Source organism: Aquarana catesbeiana, linkage group LG09 (assembly GCF_042186555.1).
Source record: "Aquarana catesbeiana isolate 2022-GZ linkage group LG09, ASM4218655v1, whole genome shotgun sequence".
NCBI classification, from domain to species: Eukaryota; Metazoa; Chordata; class Amphibia; order Anura; family Ranidae; genus Aquarana; species Aquarana catesbeiana.
This window is the reverse complement of record NC_133332.1, coordinates 259,269,819-259,281,721: the sequence shown is the minus strand read 5'-3', so window position 1 is coordinate 259,281,721 and position 11,903 is coordinate 259,269,819. Positions and strand designations below refer to the sequence as shown.

Genomic DNA, 11,903 nt, shown 5'->3' with positions numbered 1-11,903 from the left:
ATTTTACATATTTTTGGAAAAAAATAAAAATAATAAGTCGCAATAAGAGTGCGATTGGTTTGCGCAAAAGTTAGTGTCTACAAAATAGGGGATAGTTTGGCATTTTTATTAACTTTTTTTTTTTATGGCGGCGATCAGTGAATTTTATCGTGACTGCGACATTATGGTGGACAGAGCGGACATTCGGCACTGTTTTGGGACGATTCATTTATATAGCGATCAAAAATGCATTGATTACTGTCTAAATGGCAGTGAAGGGGTTAAACACTAGGGGGCGTGTAGGGGTTAAGTGTGTCCTAGGGAGTGATTCTAACTGGGGGGAATGGGCTATGTGTGACATCACTTATCAACGCTCCTGATAACAGGGAGCTGTAATTAGTGTCATTAAGCAGAAATGGGAAATGCTCGTTTACATCAGCATTTCTCCTGTTCTTCCTCTGAGAAAGATCGTGGGCGTCCCCGCAGACATGGAGTCCACGGGACCTGCGATTACACTCATGGAGCTCCTGGTGGGCGCGCGCCGCTGACAAGCCGCTTCTTAAAGGGGAACGTACAGGTACGTTAATATGCCAGTACGTGCCCTTCTGCCGACGTACATCGGCGTGAGCCGGTCGGCAAGTGGTTAAAAGCGTCACACTATTTGGGCTTATTACCAGGGGCTAAAAATGCTTACCAAGGGCCTCGCAATGCATGAGCACAAAACAAATGAACCTGATCAATTTTCAAAAAAAGCAGTTCAGCAGGCTCCATCTATAACATTGCCTTTGAGAACACTAGTGTTTAATTGTGTTCCAACACACACGTTGTGCAGGAATATGTGGACAAGGCCGAACACTCAAAATCTGACTGGAAGTTACAGGCACCAGTTCCATACAATGAAATATTTAGGACAGTGGAAAGGTCGGATGCCGAGTCCTTCACTTGTGTCCTGGGTCGGTAAAAAAACGCGACTGAACCACCAGCAATTCGCCAGGTATGTTATAAACAAGCCTTCTGCATGAAGTGTGCGACAGGAAAGTTGGTACTCTTATGGCCCAACAAGCAACAGAACACGTTGAATCGAAGGCCTTCAGACCTCATTCAACACGAGGTGGGTGTATTAATGCATACCCTGTGTGAGGGAAGAATTTACACACAGGTGTTCCATGCTTTCTCAGTCATGTCTATTGGGACACAGTAGCTGTATTATAGAGGCGGGGGGTGGGGGGGGAGCACCAAAAATGTATACCTGTCTGGAACTTGTACTTCAATTTACCTCAGGCTGCACCACTTTAGGCCTCTTGCAGACTTTGTACGCATTTGTGCATATTTACACGCATTTTCAAGTGGAAACTTACACTGCTTTCACACTGAAAGCACCAGCCATGAGCGCTAAAGTGCCGTTCGTTTTAGCAGCGATTTAGTGCTGTTTAAGCGGCACTTGTCGGCTGATAGCGGGGAGCTTTTAACCCCAAAAAGGATTAACCACTGGGCACTTAAACCCCCTTCCTAACAGACCAACTTTCAGTGCTCACATTGTGAATGACAATTACTCAGTCACGCAACACTGTACCCATATGAAATTTTTCCCACATAAATAGAGCTTTCTTTTGGTGGTATTTAATCACCACTGTTTTTTTTTTTTTTTTTAGCTCAAAAAAGCAATTTGTTTCTGTTAAAAAATTTTTGCAAATTAGTAATTTTTCCTTGATAAATTTTGGGCAAAATTTATTCTACATATCTTTGGTAAAAATAACCCAAATTGGTGTAAATTATTTTGTCTTTGTGAAAGTTATGCTGGCCATACACTATACGAAAAATCGGCCGAAAAATCGTTCGTATAGACACTTCGTTTGTTTTTCGGCAAGTTAATGGGCACAAATCGATAATCGTTTGTGACGTTTTTGTGGGAAAAAAACGAGCGGGAAGTTTGGAAAATTTCTGCCGAACGTACGATAAATTGCAAGGTTAATGTGTTTCCCGTCCGAACTGTCTGCACTAGGTATATGTAAAAAAAACGAACAAAAAATTATTTATTCATGTCCACTGAACAATATATCGGTCATTATATGATGGCATGATCGTTTGCGGTCACGGTCGAACGTTCGTTTTTCAAAAATGGGTTCGGCCGATTTTCTGTATAGTGTATGGCCAGCATTAGAGTCCAAAAGCTCTGGTGCCAATCACTGAAAATTGATCACACCTGATATACTGATGGCCTATCATTTCTTGAGACCCCCAAGTGCCGGTTCACACTACCGCGGCTTGGGATCCGACCTCAAGTCGCCCCAAGTCACTTGACATCAGAAATTCCATGCAAGTGAATAAGAGCCCTCTTAATGTACGCTACTGAAGTCGCTCCGACTTCAGAAAAGGTCCCTGTACTACTTCAAGGCGACTTGTACCCATAGATTTCAACGGAAGTCGTCTACAAGTTGCATCGTGGTCTATAGTGAAGCGACTTCACAGGAAGAGAAGATGGTTTTCTCAAGCAAACACCTCCCTCCCCCAGAGCTGATTGTTGTTTGATTGGCCACTGGAAAGTCACCTGTCCTGGAGGCGACTTGAAGTCACCTTGTAAGTCGCCCCAAGTCGCACTGTGGTGTCGCCCTCAGGTCCTGTCCAGGTCGCCTCGCAAAGTCGCGGCCAGAGTCGTGTTGCCCCTGTGTGAAGCGAGCCTAAGGCTGGATTCACACCTATGCATTTTTAGTGCTTTTTGCAGATTTGTACTACAGAACGTGTTCCATAAGAAACCATGTTAAATGGACTGTCGTGCAAATCTGCAAAAAGCAAAAAGCTCTAAAAATGCATAGGTGTGAATCCAGCCTAAGGGCCGGTTCACACAGGGGCGACTTGGCCGCCTGACAAGCCGCGTCCCGTTCTGTACTTAGAAAAAGGTTCCTGTAGTATTTTTGGGGCGACTTCAGGCGACTTGCATTGACTTCTACACAGAAGTCATTTTGCAAGTCGCCGCTGAAGTCGTGTGCAGGTCACCTCGGTGAGGCGACCTGCAAGTCGTGCCGCCCCTGTGTGAACCGGCACTAACAAGCCAGAAAAGTACAAATACCCCCCAAATTACCCCTTTTTGGAAAGTAGACATTCCAAGGTATTTAGTAAGATGCATGGTGCGTTTTTTGAAGTTGTAGTTTTTTTTGCCCACAATTCTTTGCAAAATCAAGGATTTCTCTTCCCCCCCCCCCTCCCCTCCACAAGATTGTTATATAGCTGGTTATTCCTCACACACAGCATATGCATAGCACAAATTACACCCCAAAATACATTCTACTCCTGAGTATGGTGATACCACATGTGTGAGACTTACACAGCCTGGCCACATACAGAGGCCCAACACACAGGGAGCACCATCAGGCGTTCTAGGAGCATAAATTACACATCTAATTTCTTGACTACCGCTTACACTTTTGAAGTCCCTGGAGAACCAAGACAATGGAAACGCCCCAAAAACGACCCCATTTTGGAAAGAAAACAATGTATAATCTATGAGGCATAATGAGTCTTTTGAACATGTCATTTTTTTTCTACAAGTTTTTGGAAAATGTGTAAAGAAAATGAAAACGCTTTTTTTTTTAACACAAATTTGTCCATTTATACAATATTTTTAACACACAGCATGTACATACCAAAAATTACACCCCAAAATTGATTCTCCTACTCCAGAGTATGGCGACACCACATGTGGGAGACTTTTCCACAGCCTGGCCCAACATGCAGGGAGCACCATCAGGTGTTCTAGGGGCATAAGTGTCAAATCTAATTTGATTAGATATTACACTTTTGTGAGGCACTGTAGTGGCATGGATGAGCCGTGGATGGGACGACTGAGCATGGCTGAGCACAACTGGGATGGATGGATACTGCTGAGTACGGCTGATTAGGGATGGCTGGATGAGTGCTGGAGTGGGCACATATCAGCACTGTGGTCACTACACATTAAGCCCACAGCGCTACAGCACTCGATCTCTCACTATACCGATTTGTACAGAGGGGAGGGAGGAACCGGATGCAACGCCGGTTTGTTTACTTGTGATCGCTCAGTCATTGACGGAGCAATCACGTGGTAAACGGCCGCTATCAGCAGCCATTTACCGTGATGTGCTGGGTCCTTAGGACCCGGCGGTCACAGATATTCCCGGGTGTGCATAAGAGCAAGATTGTGGGAGGACGTCCATGGACGCCCTCCCAGAATAAGCCGACCGCGCTGTAGCCGATTTTCGGCTATGGCCCAGTCGGCAAGTGGTTAAAACTTTTGCGGCACTTTCAATGCGCTGCCCATTCATTCCAACGGGCAGGGCGTTTTGGTAGCACTAAATACAGCGCTCCCAACCCGCCCCAAAGACAGTGCTTGCAGGAACACCCTGCAAGTGCACCGCCCCAGTGTGAAAAGTCACACTGGAATACATATGAGGCAGTTTTTAGGCGCTTGGCAGAGACCATTTCCAGCGCTAAAGCACCTGAAAACCACCCCAGTGTGAAAGGAATCTTATTCTCGTTCTGCACGATATGTTAAAGGGCATTTGCATGCATGAGGCCTTGATTACTGACCCCCCCCCCCATAAAAGTTTTTACTGAATCCCCACAGAGTTTGAGAGATGAACCGCCCAGAAGTCATATTAGCAGCAGCCATGACTGTGCAGCTGCTGCTTCCCCATCGGCATGGATGAGAATCCATGCATCCTCATGCAGGCAACACCTGTGCATCCTTCACATAGTGTACACACCGATATGGCCATATTACACATTTGAATTTGACTCACCTGAAGCAAATTGAAGTGCAATTTGAAGCTTTACAAGAAGCACTTAAAAGCTGGACACCATGATTTCCATTGTATTCAATGGCGCCTCTTAAGTCCAGGTTTACATTGGTGCATTTGCAGACATCTCATGTAATGCGCACCACATTTCTGTGCACATCACATGCGATGCCTGCAGTGCAATTTTAGACACACCAGTTTGTATGGCTGACATCGCTTCAAAATGGTGCAGGAATCCCCCCCACCCCTGCACCTGAACCACATGGGTGTGAACACCCATGCGATTCTGGCAATCACACTGCATTTTTGCAATCCATTTCAGGGTGTAGTTGAGATCACATTGACGCAGCCATAGATCGCCTGGACGCCGTGCGATTGCAATGCGGGAAACAGGATTCGCTGAGTTTCCTGCATTGCAGGAGTATGAACCTAGTCCAAGGGTCATTTGAAGCTCATTGCACCAAAGTACAGAAGCACCTACTGGAGTCGCACAGCTATCTGGGGGCTCTATAAGCATTAACAAGCGAGACTGAGGGGGCTGTAAAAACCTCAGTTTGTCCTGCAATTTTACTGCCCTTAGTTACATAGTAGTGTAACTCCTTGGAACATGTTACACCTGAATTTTAAGGTGGAACAAGCAACACATTCCAGCTTGCCCTCTCCCCTACCCCAATGACCCACCCTGTCACTTTGACAAAAGCATGGCCACACTTACACAGCCACGTCATTCCTGTGAATGAATGAACCACAAGTACTGTCATACACTGTGGCAGATGGCTTGTAGCCCTGAATGAAGCACCCTTCAGTCAAGCCCTGCAGCTTTCAAGCGGACGGCCGTGGAGGTACGGGCTGAAATCTGCAGGACTTGTCTGCAGGAGTCTGACATTGCACCCCTGATCACAGGCACAATGCTCTCCAGGCTTCTGCACAAATACATATTCATTCTCTTTTTTTTTTTGCAAGGTGTTACAGCGTATCACACACTGCTGTGCATAGAGCTAAATTTTTTTTTTTTTTTTAGTCTTTAACCTTAGTTCACATAAGCAAATTGGATGCATTTTTAACCACATCCAATTAGCATTACATGTGAATCGGTTCACACATGTGCGGGGTGACCGTGGTGCAGTTTTAAAAAGGGTCCTGTACAATTTTGGGTCTGGGCAAGATAAAAATTCACACCTGAACCGTACTAAAACAACGGTCGCACATGTGACCCCAGCCTTTGAGGGCTTCCAAACACCACAATACACTGCAGGTAAAACACGAACATTATAACACGCCTGGAGGTGTGAATGTGCCTCAAGTAGAGCAGCACAATGCTGGGCAAAATGAGAATCACGATTTTTTTACTTGGAATAAAAAGATCACGATTCTCACAACGTAATTTTTTTTTTTTTTAAGGAGAGAGAGCGATTCATAGAGAGTGATTGATTGAGAGCCTCTCCTCTCAGGTGTTCCCCTCTTCTTTCAAATGACACCCCCCCCCCCTTTCCCTCAAGTATCCCCCTACTTATCTCAGGTGTCCCCCTTTTTTCCACCCGCTCTAGTGTTCCCCCTCCCCCTAATCGCAAGAACCCCCCCCCCCCTCTATGATAGGTGTCCCCCCTCCCTGTCACTTCGGCTCGGTTCACACTGGGGCGACTTGTCAGGCGACCTAGTCGCCTGACAAGTCGCCTCCCGTTCTGTGCTATGGAACCGTTCTAATCGGAGCGACGCAAGTCGCTCCGACTTAGAAAAAGGTTCCTGTATTACTTTGGGGGCGACTTGGGGCGACTTGCATAGACTTCTATGCAGAAGTCGTCTCGCAAGTCGCCCCGGCAGTCGTTTGCAGGTCGCCTCGCTGAGGCGACCTGCAAGTCGTGCCGCCCATGTGTGAACCGAGCCTTCCTCTGTCATGTGTCCCCCCCTCTGTCAGGTGTCACCTCACCTGCTGCTGGATCTTGCAGTTCTCTGTCACCACCCAGTGTGTTGCAGCCCCAGAGGGACACACCTGGCACAGCACCCCGAGCAGAGAGACCCCCCCATCTGGGGATCCGGTCTTGGGGGGGGGGGCTGTACGGCCCGCTCCTGCTCTCTGCCATGTTTCCCGCTGACATCACACGCACACAGGAAGAGGCAACCACCCCTACCTACCAACACCGGGATGGCGGGGCTGTCACTCTGCTATATACTTACCGACCAATCACATTCTTCTTTGCTGATGTCAGACGTTTCACGCTGGCTCCGACGGCTTCCCCTCCCCAACAACAGAAAAGAGAAACATCCCAGGGACACCACTGAACGGTGTGCGCTTTTACTGTGAGCACATTATAAATAAATTGCTTGATGGGTCAGAATCGCCCAAACCCAGAGTTGCGATCGTGGCGGGCGGAGAATCGCGATAAGGATTCTCCCCGATTAATCGTGCAGCTCTAGCCCCAAGTTACCTGGTGGGAGCTTATAATGCGCCCAGGCCAAACTATAAAAGCAGGAGTGTCACTAGTAACCAATAAACTGCAAGAACACAAAACCTACAAAGCCTTCACAGGAAAAATATGGGTTTGATCTTGCTTGGTTGTCACCTCCAGTTTTTAGGATGTTGGCCTAAACACACGTGTCCATCTTGTCCTCTGCATGCTGACCTCTGTTAAAAATTCTACTGCAAACATTCTGAATCCAAAGTCTAATCTGTAGAGCTGTTCATTTAGTTTTGTACTTTAAAAAAAAGGTCACAGACCCAGATATCCTGCCACAAAGGCCCTGCAGACAATAGGCAGTCTTTCAAGGGCAATGCGTCCTCCTGTGCAATTGTGTACATCCTTCTGACCACGGGATCAGCTGTCAGCAGCCTATTAAATTTGGATCACACAAAGATTAGGATGATGGACTTGCAGGGGAGGAGAGGATTAGCAAAGGCTCCACCTGAAGTGAATATATTCCTGCAAAAATGAACAGATTACTCAACATCTTTTCCTGCCCTACACAAGGTTTTATTACATACAATATTTTTTTTATTTTTTTTTGGGGGGGGGACATAATGTTGCACATATACATACCTCCACACTTTGCTGCATGTAAGGCGACCCATGCTGTCTCAGCATAACACATTGGATATCTTACAGCTATGCATTTAGCAGCCAACTTCTACATCATAATTAAATGAAACAAGCAGCTGCAACAGTAAATTCTGACTGCAAGTGATCAACGATGCCAAAAAAGAAATTCAGATCCATCAGACTGCTGACCAACTTTTTTTTGTTGGTAGAGTATATACTCTCCGACAGCCCCCCCCCCCCCCCAAAATCACAGGGGAGCATCTGTCAAGCAGAATCCGCTTGCTCGGTGGAGTGTAGAGAGGAGAGGCAGGATCTCTCCGCGGATTACCCGCTGAGCGGGCGGATTCCAGGTCCATGTCCGCTCCACTACGTGGACAGTCCCCCTCTCCTCTATTCCAAAGACATGCTGGTAGGTTAATTAGATCCTGTCGAAAAGATTTGGCCAAATATGTGTATGTTGTATGTGTTTGTACGCGTGTCAGGACCTCATGTGGCAAAGGACCGCGCTATACCACAGATGGACACCGGCGGCAAAAAGCGCCCTGAGGCGATTCAGTTCGCATAAGTAGCGCTATACAAGTCACTCATTCATCCTCTATGGGGTGATCGGATGGAAGTGGACCGCCTGTTCGTTTCCATCCAATCCAGATGGATAGGGAACAGGACCACCATCCCGTTTGTTTTTTGGCAGACAGGATTGGATGGCAGCAGGTGTCAGCGTACGCTGCTCCGTAGAGGCGACTGGAGGGTCCGCCTGAAAAACTGACCGGTGGACCCCGATCAGACAACCCGTGTGAAAGGGGCCCCAATAATAGTCAAATCAAAAATTTGGTTTACCGCAGGCAACACCCATTAATTCTCTGACCTGCTTCAGAAATGCAATTTACAATGCAAATATATTCTCCTCTTCTAATCATGTAGAACTCCTTCATTTACTTTGTGATCTTCTGCAGAAATGGAATTTGTGATAATTAGATAGTAATTTACCCCAAATCGTGTACAACCAGGCCCCTCACCTCGTTTATTTTCTAATCTGCCATACAAAACAATCTTCAGTGTAAAAAAAAAAAAAAAAAAAAATTAAATAAGGCCAGCTTCACACTGCAGCTTGGTTGTAGTGCAGGTGTAGCTGCAGTTGGTGCGTTTCCCCATAGACATTTATTAGATCACATGTTTTTGGTGCATTTTCTGAAAGCGCACCAAAGATGCACCATGCAGGACATCCCCCCCCACCAGAGCCCTCCTTCCTTCCTTCCTTCCTTCCATCAGAGGCCCCCCTACATCAGAGTAGAGAATATGGAGAGCCAGATAAATAGTAGTTGGGGTCCCCATGTGGCCCAGGGGGTTGTAGTCTGGAGACCCCAATGTAGAACAATTTCTGATCACTTTCAGAAACAAAAATCAAGTACTGTGTGATACACCCCCCCCCCCCCTTATTCTTATTTGCACTAACATAGCATTTTTTCAGAGGTCCCATTCAAGGTCCCAGCTGTACCCAATACCCCGAAAGCTTGTCCTGAAAAATTGTATAACAGTGCAAATAAAAGTAAAAAAAAAAAAAAAAAAAAAAAAAAAAATTAAAGTATCACTGACAGTACTCAGTTTGTCGCAAGTGCACTAACATGGCTACACTTGCTTCAAGCAAGGATGATCGGTTACAGAAATTTAGTTGGCAATGCCTATACTATATTGATCTACATTAGTGATCTCTTCTGATCATGTGCAACCCCCCCCCCCCCCCAATTTATTTTCTGATCTGCTGCAGAAATGCAAAAATTTCAATGCATAAAGTAGAATTAGTGATCTCCTCCAATCATATACAGCCCCCTCCCCCATTTATTTGCTGATCTGCTGCAGAGAAGCAGCTTTTTCAATGTATAAAATAAATAAACCAGTGACCTCCTGTAATAAAGTGTGGTATAGTAGAGAGGAGATCCTCCAGGACTGCAGCCATAGGGAGGCCCAGCTCCCACTTCCTGCAGCCATCACCCTGCCTGAGGCCTCTGCACATGTCAGGGAGACATTAGGAATGAGCTGCCATTAACCCCTTCCATGCCGGCCTGACTCATTGATTAAAAAAAAAAAAAAAAAAAAAAAAAAAAGGGTGATCAATAGCTATAAACCAAGGTCCATTCATCTTTTATCGCGCCTCCATAGGCTGTCACGATGTTGCATGCAGGGGGCAGCGCCCACGTGGCCAGGCAGGCAGAGGGGATTTAAATGTGCACGTGGTAGGTCGGCCTGTACAGGGGGGGGGGGATGGATGGATGGAGGGATGGGGACCACGTGGGGCCCATTGATGATCAGAACATTACCCAGAGTTGGAGGCACAGGTAGCCCGGATGGAGTGGATCCTGAGCCGGTTGGCCACATCCCTCAGGGCCTGCAGGTGCTCGTCCTCAGGTTTCTGGTAGGTGTCCATTCTGATGATGGTGATGGAGAGGAATGTAAGTTGCTCTTCTGCTTTCTAACCTGGACACTGCCTGAGGATCTGTCCACTGGGCCGGTCTTATAGGGGAGCCGCCCTCTTCTCTGACTGGAGGAAATGAGATCAGAGGAGAGGAGAGGAGGAGAAGAGAAGGCTCCTCATTGATGGGAGGACTGTGCTGGTGTCACCCCATCATAATGCATTGCATGATATAGTGACATCCAGCCTGAGTGACAGGCCAGCAGCATGCAGATCTGTCCTCTGATTGCTGTGCATGTGAACTGTCAGCTACCCAGAGATCTGAACAGAGCTCCTTTGTTCCCTGGACATTCCCTGTTCACCAAGACTGCAGCTGTATTCCTGTGCAAGTGTACAGCTCTACATAATATCTGGAGAGGATGGGATTCCCCTCCTGGGAAACTAACCAGAAATCTAATCAAAGTAGTTGGGAGCAGAAGCACTACTGCAACCAGCATGTAACATTAAAGCGGTAGTAAAAAAAAAGAAAGGAAAATAATCTTCTCAATGCAAGTTAAAGCGGAGTACCAACCAAAAACGGAGCTGCCGCTTTAAGGGAAGGTGACCCCCCTGACATGCCACATTTGGCATGTCATTTTTTGGGGGGGGGGTGGGGGGAGCGGATACCCTCTTTTTAGAGATTTCCAGCTCCCACTTCCTCCCGGCGCACCGCGGCACCGGAATGGAGATCTCCTCTCCCCCCTCCCTCTCGGCAATCAGCTGGGACACATCACAGGTCCCAGATGATTGCCCGGCCAGTCAGGGCGTGCGGCACGGCTCGAGCATTGCGTGCCCGGCTGTGTAGCCACAGCCGGGCACCCACAGTGACAATGACGGCGCCACAGAGAGGAAGGGGAGACGAGCAGAGCTTCGTTCGCCCGCATTTCTGGATCCTGTGACAGGTAAGTGTCCGATTATTAAAAGTCAGCAGCTGCAGTATTTGTAGCCGCTGACTTTTATTTTTATTTTTTAAGCAAAACTCCGCTTTAAAGCTGAATTCCACCCATATAAAAGTCAGAAGCTACAAATACTGCAGCTGCTGACTTTTATTAATCGGACACTTACCTGTCCCAGGGTCCAGCGATACGGGCAAAGAAAGCCAACGCTCCTCTCCCCCTCCCCTCTGCGGCGCCGGCATTGTCACTGTGGGCGCCTGGCTGTGGCTTCCCAGCCGGGCACGCATTACGCATGCGTGAGCCGTGACTGGCCGGGCAATCATCTGGGACCTGTGACGTGTCCCAGATGATTGCCGAGAGGGAGAGGTGATATTGCTTTAGGTGCCGTGGTGCTCCCGGAAGAAGTGCCCCCCCTCAATGTGGCATGTCAGGGGGTCACCTGCACTTAAATCGAAAGTTCCATTTTTGGGTGGAACTCCACTTTAAAGCAGTTGTAAAGCCCGCTTTGTTATTTGTACCTACAGGTAAACCTATAATGAGGCTGGATTCACACCTAGGCATTTTTAGTGCTTTTTGCAGATTTACACTACAGAACGTATTCCATAGGAAACCATGCAAATCTGCAAAAAGCACTAAAAATGCATAGGTGTGAATCCAGCCTTCAGGCCTATAATAATGCCCAGTACACACGATCCGATTATCGGACGAATGATTGTCCGTTTTTTTTTATGTGTGCTAATCTCACGTCGAATCTGATGAGTTTACTAAAGTCACG

The 11,903-nt window shown here is 47.1% G+C and overlaps 1 protein-coding gene across 1 annotated transcript in view; it reads right to left on the bottom strand.

Moving 5' to 3' along the window:
• The window catches only part of LOC141108561 (transketolase-like protein 2), a 52,734-nt gene extending 42,338 nt beyond the window's left edge, over window positions 1–10,396 (bottom strand). The window contains exon 1 of the mRNA XM_073600276.1: window positions 10,102–10,396. Coding sequence (XP_073456377.1) covers window positions 10,102–10,208 — 107 coding nt within the window. The 5' untranslated portion in view covers window positions 10,209–10,396. The remainder of the gene's footprint in view (window positions 1–10,101) is intronic.
• Between the last annotated feature and the right edge of the window lie 1,507 nt (window positions 10,397–11,903).